Genomic DNA, 20208 nt, shown 5'->3' with positions numbered 1-20208 from the left:
GAGTTTTGCTCTGTTGCCCCAGCTAGAGTGCCATGGCATCATCATAGCTCACTGCAATCTCAAACTCCTGAGTTCAAGCAATCCTCCTGTCTCAACCTCCCAAGTAGCTGGGACTACAGGTGCATCCTACCACGCCTGGTTAATTTTTCTATTTTTTTGTAGAGATGGGGGTCTCCCTCTTGCTCATTCTGGTCTTGAACTCCTGACCTCAAGGGGTCTTCCTGCCTTACCCTCCCAGAGTGCTAGGATTACAGGCATGAGCCACCACGCCTGACCTCTACTTTCAGTTCTATCAACTATTTCTAAGATCTGGGACAAGCCATTTAAATTGGCTGTATCTCTCCGTTCCCTTATCTTTAAAAGGAGGGAGCTGTATAGATGATCTTGTTGGGGCTCAGAAAATGATACCCCAAAGTATGGTACTTTGTTATGCTGAGTACTTTGAACTAAAGGACATTGGGAAGTCTAGAATCAGCCTCAGAACCAAAGTGCCCACCTCCTGTCCTCCTGTCTCTTGCCCCTCATTTTCCCCTAAAGTGAGTCATAGAAACCAGGATTCCTCTTAACAGAAGTAGGTCATAGAAACTGGAACCCCTTTACCGCAAAGCAAGCTGCAAAACTTAGAAATGTTACTCTAACCTTCCCCTACCTTTCTGCTTAGGAGTTGGTCATAAAGAAATGCTCTGCCCTTACCCTTGTCTGATAAGAAGTCGGTAAGACTCTCATTCCAAAGAAGTCCTCCCCTATACCCTGGAGAAAGGAATGCCACACAGAAAGGCCAGGAAGAATCTGGACAGACAGGCCTTGCTGGTCTTCTCCACTCAATCTGTTACTATTAGATCATTCCCTTCTTGTCCAATCCCATTTCTGTGTAGACAGCTGTCCATACTTCATGGAACCTAAGCATAAAGACCAACAGTTTTCCTTTGGTCTTTGATTCTTCATTTCTGAAGTTTCCCATAAAACTTTGATTCAATAAATCTCTTATGCTTTTCTCTTGTTCACCTGTGTTTTGTTATAAGACTGTCAGCCTTGACCCTTATGATGGGTGAGGGAAGGTATTCCACCTTTCTACCCCAAACCTCTAAGGAACCGTTCACCAACTCTCTAAAAATTTATGACAATTAGATAGAGACCTTCTTTTTGAAAGATTCATTGCAGGAGCATTTATTTTTTATTTATTTTTTTTTTTGAGACAGAGTCTCGCTCTGTTGCCCGGGCTAGAGTGAGTGCCGTGGCATCAGCCTGGCTCACAGCAACCTCAGACTCCTGGGCTTAAGCGATCCTACTGCCTCAGCCTCCCGAGTAGCTGGGACTACAGGCATGAGCCACCATGCCCGGCTAATTTTTTTGTATATATATTTTTTAGTTGGCCAGATAATTTCTTTCTATCTTTAGTAGAGATGGGGTCTCACTCTTGCTCAGGCTGGTCTCGAACTCCTGACCTTGAGCAATCCACCCGCCTCGGCCTCCCAGAGCTAGGATTACAGGCGTGAGCCACCGCGCCCGGCCCATTGCAGGAGCATTTAAAGCACCAAGAATAAGAAGAAACTATGGGGAATATAAACACTTAACGAAGTAATTTTTTGAAATGTTCAAGGAAAATGTAATTTAGACATTGTTGTAGAATACAGTGAGAAAAGTAAGGCTGGGCACATTTTTACAAATAATGACCAAAGTTCGAATGCTTCATTTACAGTAGCCTGGCATAATGAAGTCTGTCATGCTGGATTAGTAATGAGTGATTGAATAATAATGAGGAAACAATAATATAGGATTAAGAAAAAGAAAAAATATGAAATTAAAAAAATGAGTTGTCTTTTAAGCAAAGAATCAGCTTTAATTGAAGGGAAACTCTGAAGCAAATTATTCTGGTCTTAAAATAGTTTTCTTTGGTGCTCTTTGTGGTAAATCTTGACATATGTATTATAAAAAATCTAAGTAAAGAATTTGTCTATAATTAGGCTGAAACAAATCCTCAGATATTACTAAAATTCAAGTCAACTCAATTAAAAGTGGCAGATTTCCTGTTGGATTTTCTTGCCTTTCAATGTAAAACATAAGGACTCTCTTGCTGTCTGATTGCTTTATTGCCTCCATGTCTTTGAAAACTGTGAAACATGTTTAGATAATTATGAGAAACTGAAATGCATGTCTGTTGTAGATTAACAAAGGTATGTAAGTTGAACTTACTGATAACCACTGCAGACATAATTGAATTAAAAATAATTTAATAAGTTTAAAAATTTTCATGCTTTCATAACATCTGTAAAAACAGTGTGATTTACAATATTTCAAATAGCAGCTTAGTTTTTATTTCTTTTGCAGAAATCAAGTCAGAGTGCTTCTAACAGTTTCAAGATTTAGTTCATAATGTGGACCTCTGCTTAAAGTCTGATGAAGGTTAAGAAATTTTATAAATATTTAGAAATACAGTAGAGAGGGTAGGTTAAGTCAGGGAATCTGGTGGGAGATTACAGTGGACACTGCTTATTTGGGCGTCAGGTTGCTTTGCAGATAAAATATAATTGCACATGCATATGCAAGCATAGTAAATAGTGTCTATAAAATATGAATTGTACTATCTTAAATACTCATATATGAGCAATCACATAAATATATAAGCAAGAGGAAACATGTTATATAAGGTGTCATGAAAGAAGAAAGGACTTCCATTTACTAAATCAAAAAAAAAGCATTTATCATCTCTTTTGGAGAAAGAAGAAATTAAAAATTTAATATAAGGTGAATATATTATCTCACTTTATTTCCACTCAATGACAGTAGCAAAAATATGTCATATTAATAGTAGCAGATTTAGGGGTATTTTATGGGAAAGGGGGAAGAGTAGGGATGATCTGGGTAGTTAATAAACTTGCAGTTTTTTTTCTCTTTTAAGAATCTTTGTTAATAAATAAAAGTTATTGTGTATGAACTCTTGCATTATTATCAGCTCTCTCAAAGTTATGAGATTGACCATTATACACAAGGGGAAGCTGAGATACATAAAAGTTAAGTGATTTATTTAAAGTCTTGCAGAGATGGCAGGGGACAGGATCAGTCCTCATTTCACTGTATCTTGAGACTTAAGTTTTTGTCTTGGCACTATTATTAAATAAGGTGTCACACTGGGCCAATGACATTTCAGTATCTCACTTTCCTATTCTGTGAAATCAGGGATCAGGAAAATAACACGATAAAATATGATGAATGAGTTGGCTAGGTCAAAAAAATGTTCTGTGCTAAAAATTGGAAAACGCTTGGATAAACAAAGTTAAACAGTTCTTAGCTATGGTATTTCTTGGAGCCTTTAATAAATTAACATTCATTGTAGGTATGTTGCACTTAGCAAACTTTGGACATATAAAGACTTTTTGTTTTATGCTATACGTATGCACGTCTTCTAGAATGCCAAGACATGTAGTGAAGTTGAAGGATTTCAGGGCAGAACAAGGGAAAAGGTATGACCACAAGGTGGCAGTAGGACACAACAAGTTTTATTCGGGCAGTACTTTGACAGGTTTGCATGCAGAGGAAGTCCCTCACAGCATGTGATTTTTTTCCAAGGGCAACAGGGTAGGGGAGCCACTACTCAGAGAAGGGGATAAAGGAATTACTGGAGGACTGAACAGAGGGTTTATGCATCATGATGTTCCACAGCAAGATGGGGAGTCTTTGGCTTAGAGAGTTCCAAAGGGCAAGCCATAGTTTGGGGTCTTTTATAGTCCTGCATTTTATTTTATCTATGGGTAAATAAATGTTGGGTGTAGGTTGCAGGGTATGCAAAGCAGACAGGCTCTAGATGGCTAAAAATATGCTTGCTTAGGCTATATTTAAAACAACTGAGGCCGGGCGCGGGGGCTCATGCCTGTCATCCTAGCACTCTGGGAGGCCGAGATGGGTTGATCGCTCAAGGTCAGGAGTTCAAGACCAGCTTGAGCAAAAGCAAAATCCCGTCTCTACTAAAAATAGAAAGAAATTAGCTGGCCAACTAAAATATATATAGAAAAAATTAGCCAGGCATGGTGGTGCATGCCTGTAGTCCCAGCTACTCGGGAGGCTGAGGCAGGAGGATCACTTAAGCCCAGGAGTTTGAGGTTGCTGTGAGCTAGGCTGATGCCAGGGCACTCACTCTAGCCTAGGCAACAAAGTGAGACTCTGTCTCAAAACAAAAAACAAAAAACAAAAAAAACCCACAACTGGATGTGTTTGGTGCTGGCAGGCTTTTCACTAATGGTCCTGGTCTGCTGTGAGGAAGTAAACAACATAGGGCCCCAAAAGGCCACTTTTGGGTCATTTGCATAACAGTAACACACTGTTGGTAAGTGCTGAACTAAGTGATCTTCCAGGTAAAAAATATTGTTATTTTATCCCAAATATTTTGAACTCCTGCTATTTCAGTGTCTACTTCCACCACTTCCAGCAGTCATATGAAAATATAAGAAGTGATTTGAAAAGGGTATGTATGCTGTTTTTACTTCAAATGCTGAAGTTGATTGAGGATTTTTCTTTCCATAAAGCAGTGGTTCTCAAAGTGTGGTCTCTGTATCCTATTGTGAACTGAACTAGTCACTTTTTTCATGGACCGCCACTTGTACTTGAAAGGATGACTGACAGCATAAGGCTATTCTCACTTGGGTACTTGGCAGACTATTTCTTGAAAAAAGTGAAATGAGCCTGTCACTTCAAAGAAAACAAATGACAGAATTTGTTGACAGTGATAAAATTCTAGCTTTCAAGTGAATTTTGAAAACCTTGTAGCTGCCACTGTGATGTTTAAAGCTATCCAGTACCTTTCTAATGAGATCAGCGGTGATATTAACAAATAATTTTTTTTTTGTATAATGAAATGTGTCAACATTTGGAAGATCTATATAACTGAGAGAACTAATATTTTCCAAACTGCCAATGCATGATGTTACAAAATTATGCATGGGTAAAAGAGCAATTCAAAATTCAAGACAGACTAATAGATTATAATGCAAATGTATGAAAAGTTCATTCATATGTTTTCAACTTCCACACTGCAACTAACCTTTAAGAAATTATCACTTGCTGAGTTTTGGGGTAATATCAAAGTATTCCCAGTGATCTGAAAAGTGATGATCTGTATGGAAACATTTCTGTCTTTTCCATGTAATAAATTTATAGGTTTATCATTTTTTAAAAAATGAATGCCTGTTAAAATTTGTTTTAATTGAAATATTTTTTTCTTTCTCTCTCTTTTTTTTGAGACAGAATCTTGCTCTGTTGCCTGGGCTAGAGTGCCATGGCATCAGCCTAGCTCACAGCAACCTCAAACTCCTGGGCTCAAGCGATCCTCCTGCCTCAGCCTCCCGAGTAGCTAGGACTACAGGCATGCACCACCATGCCCGGCTAATTTTTCTGTGTATATTTTTAGTTGTCCATATAATTTCTTTCTATTTTTAGTAGAGACAGGGTCTCGCTTTTGCTCAGGCTGGTCTCAAACTCCTGAGCTCAAATGATCCACCCGTCTTGGCCTCCCAGAGTACTAGGATTACAGGTGTGAGCCACTGTGCCCGGCCAAGCCTATTTTTTAATTGTTATTATTATTTTCTGGGATAGGGTCTTGCTCTGTTGCCCAGGCTAGAGTGCAGTAGTGTCATCATAGCTCACTGCAACCCTCAAATTCCTGGGCTCAAGTGATCCTCCTGCCTCAGTATCCCAAGTAGCTGGGACTACAGTTATGTGTCACCATGGTCAGCTAATTTTTTTTCCTATTTGTGGAGATTAGGGTCTTGCTATGTTGGTCAGGCTGGTCCTGAGCTCATGGCCTCAAATGATCCTCCCTCCTTGGCCTCTCAAAGTGCCAGGATTATAGGAGTGAGCCACCGCAACTAGCCCAAGCCTATTTTATGATAAAATGTTGACTATCTCATATAATTTACTGAATACTATACTGAAAGTGAAAAACAATGGTTGCATGGGTACGTGAAGTATGGTTTCCACTGAATGTGTAACACTTTCAACCATACCATTGTAAAGGTGAAAAATTATAAACTGAATCATTGCTTAAGTCGGGGACCATCTGTATATGAATCCACGCACATTTAAACTTTTAATATTGATTGTAAATGTACACATTTTTGGTATTTCCTTCTAAAGATTTCATTACTTATAAAGTGTTTGATAATTGTTTTAAACAGTTTACCTAAGAGTAAGTTTTCTTGGTTGATTGTATTTTTTTTTTATGACTTGACATCTATTAAAAGTAGAGGGGAAATGCCAATTTAATTATTTTCAAATGGCCACCAGAAAGACAATTGAAGTAAAATTAGCAAAGTTTGATTTTACAACATGTTGTGTAGCCAAGCTACCCTGAGACAAATATAACAGAACATTAAAATAGAACTATTTTAGCTAAGGTTCCAGGATTAGAGGTACCAGGTACTCTCATTCCAAAATGACATACCAGATAAAGCTATTCATGACTTGTAAATGCTTGGCTTAAAATGGATTTTTGAATCCATGGTTTCATCCATTCAAAAATATGAAAGTGTTAAAGTGGAAGGGGATGGAGAGTTGGAAATTGAAAAGAGGATTTCTTTAAAGACAGCTGTGATTTGAGTTTTAGAAAGAAGGCTGGGGGTGCTTTCTCTTCCCCTCAAGCCTAGTAAATGGGGCTCTAAGGAGATCAGTTGGAGAGTCTGATATGTTCTTGGAACTTGGGGGACACAGTATGCTAATATCAGATCCACATCTAAGAAAACTAAAGGGCAAAAGCCTGTAGTGAGAGTCCAGGCAGCCAAAGAGAGGACTGAGGTTGGAAAATACCAGCAAACTCATTGTCTAAAGCTGCGTCCCCAAACCCCAGGCTGCGGTTGGCTGGTCTAAAGCATGAGTTTCCTATGGGTAGATGTGGACTGCATTATTATTCATTTTTAATAGGTTAAAATGATGCACATGATACAAAATTCAAAAGGTACAAAAGGGTATATGGTGAAGTCTTCTTCCTACTCTTGTCCCTTCACAACTTTCCTTAGAGGTAACCACTGTTAACAGCTTCTTATGTCATTCTTTTGGCTCTAGTTTCTTGAGAAATTTCTTTGCCTAAAATAAGATCTAATCTTCACTACAGATGTCACTGGTACCCAAATACAACCCAAGGTTACTACCTTGGTTAAGACTGGGAATCCAAACATAACAAAGGATAAAGAAGTTGTCAAAGGGACTTCCAGGATAGTAACTTGAACTAGAGAATAATTGTTTAGACTATAATTAGAGAAACGAGTGGGAAAGACTGGGCATACCTACTGACTTACAAGTGAGATCCAGTTTATACTGTGGTATAGGACACATTACAGGGGTAATGGGAAACGGCGAGGTGCCATGGTTTCTGGAGTAGGGTGATATATAGTATCATGGCTCTCAAACAGGCCAAATGGGCTACGTCTACTTTGTTCTCCTTTAGTGAAGAACCACATTAGCCTAAGAGTCCAAATTATTCTGATCTCAGTGTCTATACTTTGATAACAGTTAACAGGTCATTTAGCATATTTGATAAATGTAATATCACAAACCTGAAAATTTTTATTGTCTACATGAAGCATCATGTTCAATATCATGATCACAACCATGGCTGCCATCATCATCCTCATCATAGATAACATTGAGCACTTACCACCACCACCACCACCATCATAAGTAATATTTATTGAGCTATTATTATGTGTGAGGCACCATATAAAGAATTGTGAGATAATCATCATGACCAAGCCTATGAAGTAGGTACCATCATCATGCCCATTTTACACATGAGGAAAATGAATAATGGAATGGGTTAAGTAATTTACACAACACAGTTAGTAAAAGATGAAGCCAGGATTTGAACCCAAGCAGTCTATCGGACTAACCTGTTATTAGCGGGCATCCATGGAAGAGTAATATACGTATCTGAGGACAGTAAGTTAGGACAGCTTCTACAGCTCCATCAGTTAGATTTACACAATGTCCCATATGGATCTCCTATTTAAAAATAAAGAAAATTAAATCAAAACAAAAGGAGGTCTATAATAATGGTATGAAAAAGTTTGGAAAACACTCTGACACAAAAAGAACCAAACATCTACTTGTGAGAAAAAAACTACATAGAAAGAACCAATGTAAGTCTGAAGAAATTTGGAAGGTAAAGCGGCTTTAAATGCTAAATGCCCAACCATTTTATAAAGTAATGTGGCAATATGTATTAAAGCTGAATATAAGTATACCATAGAACCCAGCAATTCCAATTATAGATGTATACTATAGGGAAACATGTACACAATGAAAAAATTCATAAATATGCCCATTGCAATATTACATGTAATAGTATAGAAGTAGAGAATGGGTAAATAAATGGTTTATTAATAGAATAAGATAAAACATTTAAAATGAAAAATATCTACTTGTACTAATAGTCATAAATCTCAAACATGTTAGTTCAGACCCTTTGAAAAACATTATGGTAGTATGTTATAAAGCTAAATATGTACTTACTATATGCCCTAACAATTTTACTCCTAGGTATTTACCAAAGAAAAATAAAAATGTATGTCTACATAGAGACTTGCATGAAAATGTCTGTAGCAGTATTCATAATAATATAAAATTGGAAAGATCCAAATGTCCATCAGACGGTGAAAGTATAAACAAATTGTGGCATATCCATTCTATGGAATAGTACTCAGCAATAAAAGGCAGTGAAATATCAACACATGCAATAGCATGGATCAACCTCAAAACATTACACTAAGTGAAAGAAGTAAGGTAAAAGAAAGAAGTAAAAAACAAAAGACTATATTCTGCATGATTCCATTTATATAAAATTGTAGAAAAGGCAAAACTATGACAAAGTAAACCAGTGGTTGCCTGGGGGAGGGTCACAGAAGGGGGACCAACTACAAGGGACAGGAGAAAACTTTTTAGGGTGATGGAAATTTTCCATATCTTGATTATGGTGGTGGTTACATGGCAGCATAAAAATTCCTTTGTCTGTAGCTTTTACCAGTTTATATCACAGGCTACCTTTGCCAATTTTTAACAGTATGCTTTTTGCCTCAATTTTTATGAGTTTTCAATGCACAGGTTTCCTTTATTTGTAAGATGTGATTGATTATAATATGTATACCATTTAATATCAACTTTTCAGAAGAAAAGAAACAATACTACAACAAATGTACACATCAAGCATTTGATGAATCTTTTTTTTTTTGAGACAGGATCTTGCTCTGTCTGCTGCGCTAGAGTGCAGTAGTGTCATCATAACTCACTGCAACCTCAAATTCCTGCCTCAGTGTCCCAAGTAGCTGGGAAAACTGAAAAAATGAAAAAGTCAACGATATGGCACTACAATCACCAACACTTATTGGTAATTGTATTTTTTCCTAATTCTGCTTAGGTTGGTATTCTTAATTTTATAATATTGAGATAAATATGTAAGTATACTTTCTAGCATAACAACTAATTTCCTTGGTGGTTTTATTAGATGGTGATAAACTAACTATTTGACAACTTTATTAAAAATTATGCTGATTATAGGATAATGTTATAATAATCAAACAACCTAATTAATACAAGGCAGTTAGCATGGAGCCTGGAATATAGTAAGTGCTCAACAAATGTTCACATTTAGAAGAGTAACAATTACTGCCCCTGGTTTAGGATGTAATTTAGAATTTGGAACTTGGTATAAGAACAATATGGTAATTTCTTAATAAAAAGATTTCTAGAAATATATATGCTAAAAAGGCAAGCAGGACCTAGATAAGATATATAAATATCACAAAAAAGAGTCTCTTTGAGTAATAAGGAAAAATATTTTGGCAAAAACACGGCACTGTCATTCTATTACAACAGTTACTATTACTAACTTTTATAATTCATTTATAGCCTGCTTACTTCCAAAAAAGGATTTTATGTGGTTTACTGTAAAAAGCACAGCTATATTAAACAAACCAACCACTGTCAATTGGGAAAGGAAGAAACCGAAATCCTGGGTTAAAAGGATTCTAACTCTTCCTAATAGAGTTAGAAACAGGTTACAGGTGCTATATCAATCATTAAATTCAAAGGCTGAACGCTAATTTAAGACCTTCTTAAATGGCTGTACACTGTGGCTATCAATAAAAATAGGATAGCAAGAGAATTAGTAGTCCTAATAGAAATATCAGTCAGACATGCAATCCTAAAGAATATACTAATCCTAAAGAACACATTGATAAACTTTCACAATGTTCCCCCATAATAAGACCATCCTTAAATCTGTTAGAAGCTAAAACTTATGGTAAATAAAAACTTTCACTGGAAGTAAAATGAGATTTTTAAAATTTTATTCCATTTCATTTCATTTACTTTATTATTTTATTTTATTTTATTTTATACAGGGTCTCACTCTGTCACTCAGGCTGAAGTGCAGTGGTACAATCATAGCTCAGTGTAGCTTCCAACCCCTGGGCTCAAGTCATCCTCCCACTTCAGCTTCCAGAGTAGCTGGGACTACCAATGTGCGCCAGTACGTCTGGCTAATTTTTAAATTTTTTGTAGAGATGGGGTCTTGCTGTGTTGCCCAGGCTGGTCTCGAACTCCTGGTTTCAAGTAATCCTCCCTCCATGCCCTCCCAAAGCACTGGGATTACAGGTATGAGCCACTGCACCCATCTGAGTTTTTTTTTTAAAGCACATTTATTTTATCTCCTAACTTTACCAGTTTTTCTTTACTCTGGGATAAAGAGGTGGAGGCCAAAAAAAAGAAAAAGTCCATAAAATACCTAATTGATAAGTCACTCGTCTACTAGGTTTAAAAAATAATTTCTAAGAATAATATAAAAATTTAGTTACCATTATCTTCATAGTTATTTTTAAATTACCTCTAATATCTTGGCACAAGGTCCACTAACAAGCGCAACCACACCATTGTCAGATACCTAAGCAAAGGGAAAAAGAAACAGCCCATAAATGGAGATGATGGAAATGGAATTTTCTAAAAGTAATCATTTCAATATAGTTTTATTGCCTCCCATTCAACAACCATGTGTTTTAGCCATACACACCTTCCACCCTTGTTATTTAAAATAATTGAGGGCAATATGCAAAATCATCTTGCAATTATTTAACCACCAAAAGCATGAGGTGATCAAACATTTCAATAAAAATGAAAAGAATTAATTACATTCTTTTTATTGGTCATGGAGATACACTGGGCGAACACATTGTCTATGTTTCAAGCCTATATTTCATTTACCTGAGTAGCTGAAAAGTCCACACACTGCAAAAATGGGCAGTTTTTTCCTAATGCGTGTAAGGACACATCAGTAATACTTAAGCAGCCACCTAAATCAATGATCTTTAGCAGCCGGCAGTTGAGTGCAAGAGCAAGGACTCCTTCATCAGTGAGATTGCAGCATCTTTTCAACGAAGCTTCATGCAGGTATGAACAAGATGAAGCCACAGCTTTAATTCCTGGGGGAAAACATAATTATATGTTGATGAGCTATGTATGAAAATATATATGAGAAAAGTGACTGATTTTCATTTTAGCAATCACCAATTGTATGTTATCCTTTTTCAAAGTAGTCCATCTGTGAGAATATATTTATTTTCCAGTGATGCTGTCATTATTCAAAACTTTTTGGGAATTCCCTACACAGCCTGTAGTATTTGCAGTTAATGGTGAGCTCCTTTATTGTGCACAGGTAGATTTGCTTTTAGGAAATAGCCAGGAATCAGAACTAAATTAGTTAGTTAAATAGTAGATGATTCTCCTTTTGGTTAAACAAAAATTTTAAAGTAGTAAAGTTAACTTTCCCTCCTCTGGAGGGAAATCAAAAGTTAAATTGCCCAAATGTTTTAAGTAATGGTCTTCATGCTTATTGTTAGAAATTCATAGCTATACCTATGCATTTTCTCTTGCCCCACTTTGTCCTCAAACGTTGATTTCTTTTCTACCACCATGCTCCTTTTCTGTTAGCCTGGACCAATCTTATATTTTCCTGAGGGTCAAGAAAACAGAAGTCCTTAAATCCAACTGAACTGATATAAATGCACATTGGCAATGGGTGCATAACACTGCCCCATACATAGAAGAGTACTTTGGGGATCCTGGGCCCTTCAGTCATGGACAAACATTGTAGCACTGTTACAAGACACCTTTATGGGCAAAATACACAAAAAGAAAGATGGTAAATTCATGGGTAGGTCATTTTTATGATTTTCCATATCTTAAGAAAGAATATTTATTTATTTTTTAAAGAATGGTTATTTTATCTACAACTGTCCAACATGGAAGTTGTGATATAAGAAGAAATATATCTGGTCTTTGTCTCCAGTCCCTGGCACAGAGCTCCTGGAACTTCTTGAATGACAGGAGTGTCTTCCGTTATTCATAATGACTCCCTTTTGATCACACTGGAGTTTATGCTAATAAGGTGATGCAGTAGGGCCCTTAATTTCAGAGTGAGGTCCTCTCCAGAAATACCAAGTGATTAGAGGGTTAGAACTTTCAGCCCCAACCACTGACCTCTGGGAAGTGGGAATAAGTTTTATAAAAGCTCTTGTAAAAGACTAGAGCTTTCTTCATGTGGTGTACCCCTAACACCATGGGGACAGAAACTCCTGCCCCTGGGGACCCTTCTAGACCTTACCCTATGAATTCTTCATCTGGCTGTTCATCTGTATCCTTTATAATCTTTTATAATAAACTGGTAAACCTAAGTGTTTCCTTGAATTCTGTGAGCCATTCTGCTAAGTTACTGAATCCAGGGAGGAGGTTGTGGGAACCCCTGATTTATAGCTGGTCAGTCATAAGTACCAGAGGCCCAGACTTGCGATTGGCATCTGAAGTGGGGGCAGTCTTGTGGGACTGAGCCCTTAACTTGTGGTATCTGATGCTCATTCCAGGTAGACAGAGTTAAAATTGAATTCAATTGTAGGACACCCAGCTGGTGTCCCGAGAGCTGGAGAACTGGTGTGGAAAAAACCCACACACTTGCTGTCAGAAGTCTTGTGTGAGTATAGGAAAATGCTTTGTTTTGGGGAGAAGTTCCTTCTAGTGAGTTATTATTTATGTAAACATTTAAAAACTTATGCTTGTTTGCAATATTATGAATATCCTAATTTGCTAACCAAGATGAGTACAAAATATACCCAAATACTCACAAAATTTTCCAGAAACCTACTTAGCCAAATAAGTCCCTCTTTCTTATACTGAAAAAAAAAAAGTACAAAGCCTATATTGGAAACAAATGATCTAAAAAGAAAAAACAACAGTAAAAATCTACTAATTCATGTAATTGTAACAATGAAAAATGCAATTTGTCTGGCTATGAAAAACTATGCATTGAACAGACAGGAAAGTGCTTGTAAATTTAATCTGATGATTAATTCTGTTGTATTAATAATATGGCATCAAAAAGCCTTAACAGGGCCGAGCGCGGTGGCTCACGCTTGTAATCCTAGCACTCTGGGAGGCCGAGGCGGGTGGATCGTTTGAGCTCAGGAGTTTAAGACCAGCCTGAGCAAGAGCGAGACCCCATCTCTACTAAAAAATAGAAAGAAATTATAGGGACATCTAAAAATATATATAGAAAAAATTAGCCGGGCATGGTGGCTCATGCCTGTAGTCCCAGCTATTCGGGAGGCTGAGGCAGGAGGATTGCTTGAGTCCAAGAGTTTGAGGTTGCTGTGAGGTAGGCTGACGCCATGGCACTCTAGCCCGGGCAACAAAGTGAGACTGTGTCTCAAAAAAAAAAAAAAAAAAAAAAAGCCTTAACAAAATACAAACTGGTCATTTCTTATTCCACTATACCAGGGAAAATATTTAAAATATAGATGTATGCATCCATGTTTATTTAAATATGTTTAAAATACAAGATAGTGACTCACTCAATGTATTTCTTAACTTTCAGCACTAGTTATAAGCAAGAATTCTAATTTGGATTATTTTTATTTTCTGAATATTTTTACTGATAAATATTGTTAGGTTTGTTCCAGGTGGGAACCCAAAAAAGTATGTATAGGACAGAACGTGGTTAATGCAAAACTTAGACTTGTAAAACAATAGCCGCAGGAGTCTGGAGAGTCCCCAGACTTTGTAAATCTGACAAGCTGCAGCCAGCATTCCTTCCCCCTCCCTCCCTGATAGAGAGAAAGTTTATCCCTCCCTAGCTCTCCTGATAAGGATGACGCCAGAGCTGAAGGATGGATGCGATAGGGGCAGGGGTCCTAGGGGGCTGGTTGTTTGAGAAAGAATTAATTACAAATGGCTGTTCTGGCCCACTTACTTACTCCCCCCTGGAAAAACCCTCTATAAAACCCAAGGCTCTCCCCTTTTCTGTCTTGGACACCCATCTGCTCAAAATAAACAGCATTTTGCTACACATGAGGCTTCATGTCTCTCTCTTGGCTCCGGACCTAACAAATATAATTCCTATTTCTTTGATATCATCATATTCTCCTTTGACATATTTTTCCCCTTCTTTGTTCCAAAGCTATACCAGATGGTGAATAGTAATTTGCCGATTTATTCAGTGTTAATAAACATACCTTCTGAAGTTATGGAAACTCTGTTTCCTTTTGAGGAATTTAAGTTAAGTTTCTTCAGTTTTCGACAGTTACACAGGTGCAGGAGAGCAGTATCTGAAATATCACAGCTCCGTAGATCTAGAGTTTGGACTTCAGGATGTAAAATCTGTAACACAGACATGATGTTGAAAAAGTAACTTTTTCTATAAATATAAATATGTATTCCATATTCAGTGTTTTGGTGGTCAAAACAGACAAGTGGCTGATGCAAAATATGGCAAAGAATATGGAAACATATCCATGTGGAGACAGATACATAAAGCAGGAGAAAACCAAGTGTACTTTCAGCTGGAGGTGCACCTTTCAGTGCCCCTAAAGTCCTTACTGGGACACGAAGCACTGTTGAGATGGCTGGTACAGAGTAAGGACCCCTCGCCTGAGAAGCATAACCAAGGTAGTGAGTAATTATCTTCTGGTAGTTCCTGACTGTCACCAGAAACGCTACCTATGTACCTCTTTGCTCAGCAGGTAGGAGTATAAGTCTTTAATCATTTATATACCAAATGCTTACAGGGTGTATTGCTTATCTAGAACATTTACCTTCTACATCATTGTTTTGGGGAGCTAGTACAAACCCAGTATTATTAAGCATTTTCTTAAGGCCAACAATTAACAGATAAATTTCTAAGTAATCTGAGCTCTTTCCTGGGGTTATTTTTATTCTCTTTTACTTTATTTTTTTTCCAAAATAGAAATGACTTTATCTTTCTGAATATAAAAATAATGTATTATTATTGTAAAACATTCAGACAATATAGAAAAATTATAATAAATGATAAGAATAACTATTTCTATTTATTAGACACTTACCAGGAAGGGTACTGTCATTATGTTATTTCATATTCTATCTCTTTCTCACTCTTTGTTCCTCTTTCACACACACACACACACACACACACACACACACACCCACACACCCTGAAGGATTGGTCATTGCCATTTTATAAATGATGGAATTGAGGCCCCAAGAACTTAAGTAGCCGACATAAAGAACACACAGCCAGAAGGAACAGAGCTGAGATTGGAACCCCTGTCCTTCTAATTCCAAAGCCTATGCTTTTAACTACTATAACTAAAATCACCCATAATACCAATACCCACAGATAAAGTTACATTAGTTTTGACGTTTTTTGTTTTTAAAAAAATCCACTGAAGAAAAATGGGATCAGATCATATATAAGATGAGCACTTTTTATAAAATCGATTCATTGTGGTTGCATTCTATTCCATTTTATGCAAGTACCATACTTTAGTAAATGCATCCTACACTGGCAAACACTGAACATTTAGGTTGCTTTGGAAGGCAATATAGTGTCATGATTAAGAACATGTGGTCTAGAGGCTGACTGCCTGAGTTTGAACCCTAAGATTGTAACCAAGCTCTGCTTTCTCTCTGTGCTGCACTAACCTCATTATTAAAACAGGGATAATATATTGTGAGAAATAAAGGTGCCTCATTTATAATATATGCTATACATAACTATTTTTTTTCTTTTGGCTTTCAACTTGTATGTTACTATTTTTTTTTCTTCTTTATTTCAGCATATTATGGGGGTTCAAATGTTTAGGTTATATATATTGCCGTGGTCCCACCCGAGTCGGAGCTTCAAGCATGTCCATCCCCCAGACAGTGCACATGGCACTCATTATATATGTATATACCCTTCCCCTCCTATCTGCCACCCCAGCCTCCCAGAGTTCGATTATAGGCATGAGCCACCGCATTCCGCCCTACACCAACTTTAATAACAAGCTAGAGAGCTGTCTAAGAAGCCCGTCTGTACTGGTTTTCTAGGGCTGCCATAGCAGCAAAGTACCACTAACTGGGTGGCTTAAAACGACAGAAATTTATACTCTCATAGATGTGGAGACTAGAAGTCTGAAATCAAGGTGCTAACAGGGTAGTTTCCTTCTGATGACTCTGAGGGAGAATCTGTTCCATGCTGCCCTCTTAGCTTCTGGTAATGACTGGCAATCCTTGGCGTTCCTTGACTTATAGATGTATCACTCCAATCTTGTCTCCATCTTCATATGGTGTTCTCCCAGTATCTCTGTGTCTTCTCATGGCCCTCTTCTTATAAGAACACCAGGCATATTGGATTAGGGGCTCTACCCTAGTATGACCTCACCATAACTAATTACATTTGCAAAAAACCTATTTCAAAATTAAGTCACATTCTGAGGTACTAGAGGTTAGGACTTCAACATATTTTTGGAAGGAGGACACAATTCAACCCCTAACACCTAACACCACCTACTGATCAATTTTCTAGGAAAATGTAACATTGTTTGATCTCCTATTTACTATTAATTGAAGCAAAGATTCTAATTATCTTACAATTCTGCAAAGTGAGATGTTAACTTGTAGAAACTGATAAAATGCAAATGTTTCTTTTTCTATAGAGATGCAAAGATTTCTGTTCAGTAGAAAAAACAGCCTTAGTGGTTAGTTTTATTGTCCTGTAAAATATTATCCAATTTTGTATCTAATTTAGTAAACTTATTCTAGCTTCATTTCTGTGTGTGTGTGTGTGTGTGTGTGTGTGTGTGTGTGTGTGCGCATGTGTAGATAAATAGATATTAGTTTCTTGAATACTCTTTTGAACTAGTTTTGCATTCCTGCTGGTTCTTTTCTTAATGAGTTATTTAAAACTTTGGCACATGTTTACTATTTGTATAAGAATTATGTTTTTAACATTTTTTAAATTATGTTTTGACACACTGAAAGATTAGCGCAAAAGGATAGTTTTCACACAAATGAATTTCATAAAGTTAATAAATCATTTAGTAAATGTAAAAAGTATGAACCCTCTTTTTCAATCAAGAAAGAAAGTAGGCTGGGCGCGGTGGCTCACGCCTGTAATCCTAGCACTCTAGGAGGCCGAGGCGGGCGGGTTATTTGAGCTCAGGAGTTTGAGACCAGCCTGAGCAAGAGCGAGACCCCATCTCTACTAAAAATAGAAAGAAATTATACGGACAGCTAAAAACATATATATAGAGAAAAAATTAGCCGGGCATGGTGGTACATGCCTATAGTCCCAGCTACTTGGGAGGCTGAGGCAGGAGGATTGCTTGAGCCCAGGAGTTTGAGGTTGCTGTGAGCTTGGCTGATGCCACGGCACTCTAGCCTGGGCAACAGAGTGAGATCTGTCTCAAAAAAAAAAAAAAAGAAAGAAAGAAGGCCGGGCGCGGTGGCTCATGCCTGTAATCCTAGCACTCTGGGAGGCCGAGGCGGGTGGATTGCTCGAGGTCAGGAGTTCGAGACCAGCCTGAGCAAGAGCAAGACCCCGTCTCTACTAAAAATAGAAAGAAATAATCAGGCCAACTAAAATATATATAGAAAAAATTAGCCGGGCATGGTGGCACATGCCTGTAGTCCCAGCTACCTGTAGTCCCAGCTACTTGGGAGGCTGAGGCAGTAGGATCGCTTAAGCCCAGGAGTTTGAGGTTGCTGTGAGCTAGGCTGATGCCATGGCACTCACTCTAGCCAGGGCAACAAAGCGACACTCTGTCTCAAAAAAAAAAAAAAAAAAAAGAAAGAAAGTAATCAACCTCCCAGTGCTTCTAACAACAGTCTCTCCATGTTAGTCCACCTCCCTTCCATTAGCACATTTCCCACCTGTTCTTGAGTTGAGGACTTGAGTTCCTACTACTGGTCTGGCTATGCCCTCAGTTTTAAGATCACATGGTTTTCCAAGCAACACATTAGCCCCTCTGAAAGAGTCCTCAAAAAACCCCTGCGAACAGTTGCTTTTACCTCCCGTTTGACAGTTTGGAGAACTGAGGTGCCATGTCAGAAAGAGTGGCAAAGGTAGGATTTTAATTCAGGTTGGAGGCCCTTGCTATACTTCCTGTCTTATAGAAAAGCCAATGAAAGGCACAAATGTCCTGAAGAAGGTTAGCTTAGTTGTAAGGAAGGGGAGTATATACAAATTAGCAGGAAGTAATGAGGTAACCAGAAGAATGGGACTACCATAGTTTAGAAGAGTGATTTTTAACTGCTGGTTGTTAATTTAGTACGCTGTGATCAATATTTTTTAAAATGAAATAAGACGAAATAGAATAAAAGAAAATATCAAAGTGTACTGCACACAGTATTGTTACATATAAGCGTGATTTGTTTACTGCAGTCATGATGTAACACATATTTCTTCTTTTTGTTAGTCTTGACCAAAAAGCATTAAACTTTTTGCAAACACAGAGATCAAGGGTGCTGGTACCATGAAGACAAGTGTGGATGGAAGGCTAACTGAGCTGACCAGAGCAATGCCATTTTGTCCCTAAATGCCATTTTGTTTGTGATTGCCTGACCCCAGAATGTACTTGCCGATGCTGCAGACAAAATTGCTGCCCCTTATGAAAAGACTTTATGTTGTGACAGAACTTTTTCCAACCCCCCAAATCAAGGACTTTTGCCTAGAAACACTTACTCTAACCAATGAATTGTTTTAATAACACTTTCCTGCCAATCAAAATAGTAGGTTATGAATGAACTAATAAGTTCCAATTTCTTCATATTTCTTTAAAAAATCCTACCCCAAATTAGCTAGTCAGGACACAATTTCACAAGCTTCTGGAATCTGTGCTCCTTGAATTACAATTTGGTTATCTGGAGGAAAAAAAAACCCTGGTGCTTTATAATATTTTATGTATTTTATACAAATGATTACCAATCCTACTATATACCATTGCTTCAAAAACTGAAACCATATCTAAACAGTAAAACATAGTATGCTTGCTTTATAGTTATACATACTCTTACCTCACTTATATTTGAATCTGTTATTCGCCCCTGCATGCTCATTATTTTAATCAGTCTATCTTTTATGTTGGGAGGCAAAGGTTTAATGTCTGTGATGTATCTGGAAATATTCTTCATGAAGCACCAAAGGCACCTGAAATACAGATACAATATAGTCAATTACACTATTCTTGTACTGATTTCTAACACTTGGCTTAATACTGTTTCTTAGCACTTAACCCTTTCATAAAAAATATACATTTTATATTAATGCTGTATTTACAACTTGAGTATATATATCTAGATATATATACTCAACTGATCTGAAAATATGCTTGTATGGTTACAATAATTTTTAATTTATTGAGTCTTGTTTTATGGTTTACTGTATTGTCTACCCTGGAAAACATTCCATGTGTACCTGATAAGAATGTATATTTCACTGATATTGGGTCCCATAGGTCCATCCCATAGAACTCCATTTGGACTAGTTGGTTTTTAGTTCTAATTCCTTGTTGATCTTCTTTCTAGTTGTTCTATCCATTATTGAAAGTGGGTTATCGATGTCTTCAACTATTGTTGTTGAATTGTCTAATTCCCTCTTCATTTCTGTCAGTTTTGCTTCATGGATCTTCATGCTCTGTTGTTAGGTACATATATGTTTATAATTGTTATATGTACCTAATGGGTTGATCCTTTTATCATTTAAAAATGTCCCTTTTTATCTCTTATAACTTTTACTGTTTTAATATATAGTCTTATATTAATATATACACTTCAGCTTTCTTATGGTTGTTTTCATGATATATCTTTTCCTACACTTTTTCGTTCTGCCTATATGTACCTTTGAACCTAAGTATATCTCCTGTAGTCAGCATATAGTTGCATCTT

The 20208-nt window shown here is 37.2% G+C and overlaps 1 protein-coding gene across 2 annotated transcripts in view; it reads right to left on the bottom strand.

The window, feature by feature from the left end:
• Positions 1-20208, bottom strand: part of AMN1 (antagonist of mitotic exit network 1 homolog) — a 37119-nt gene that overhangs the window by 3758 nt on the left and 13153 nt on the right. For both annotated transcript variants that reach the window (XM_045554061.1, XM_045554062.1), the window contains exons 2-6: positions 19339-19471; positions 14538-14682; positions 11239-11456; positions 10865-10921; positions 7875-7986 (exon numbers count right to left, since the gene is read on the bottom strand). In XM_045554061.1, coding sequence (XP_045410017.1) covers positions 7875-7986; positions 10865-10921; positions 11239-11456; positions 14538-14682; positions 19339-19471 — 665 coding nt within the window. The remainder of the gene's footprint in view (positions 1-7874; positions 7987-10864; positions 10922-11238; positions 11457-14537; positions 14683-19338; positions 19472-20208) is intronic.

This window comes from Lemur catta, chromosome 6 (genome assembly GCF_020740605.2).
Source record: "Lemur catta isolate mLemCat1 chromosome 6, mLemCat1.pri, whole genome shotgun sequence".
NCBI classification, from domain to species: Eukaryota; Metazoa; Chordata; class Mammalia; order Primates; family Lemuridae; genus Lemur; species Lemur catta.
This window is presented reverse-complemented; position numbering and strand designations above follow the sequence as displayed.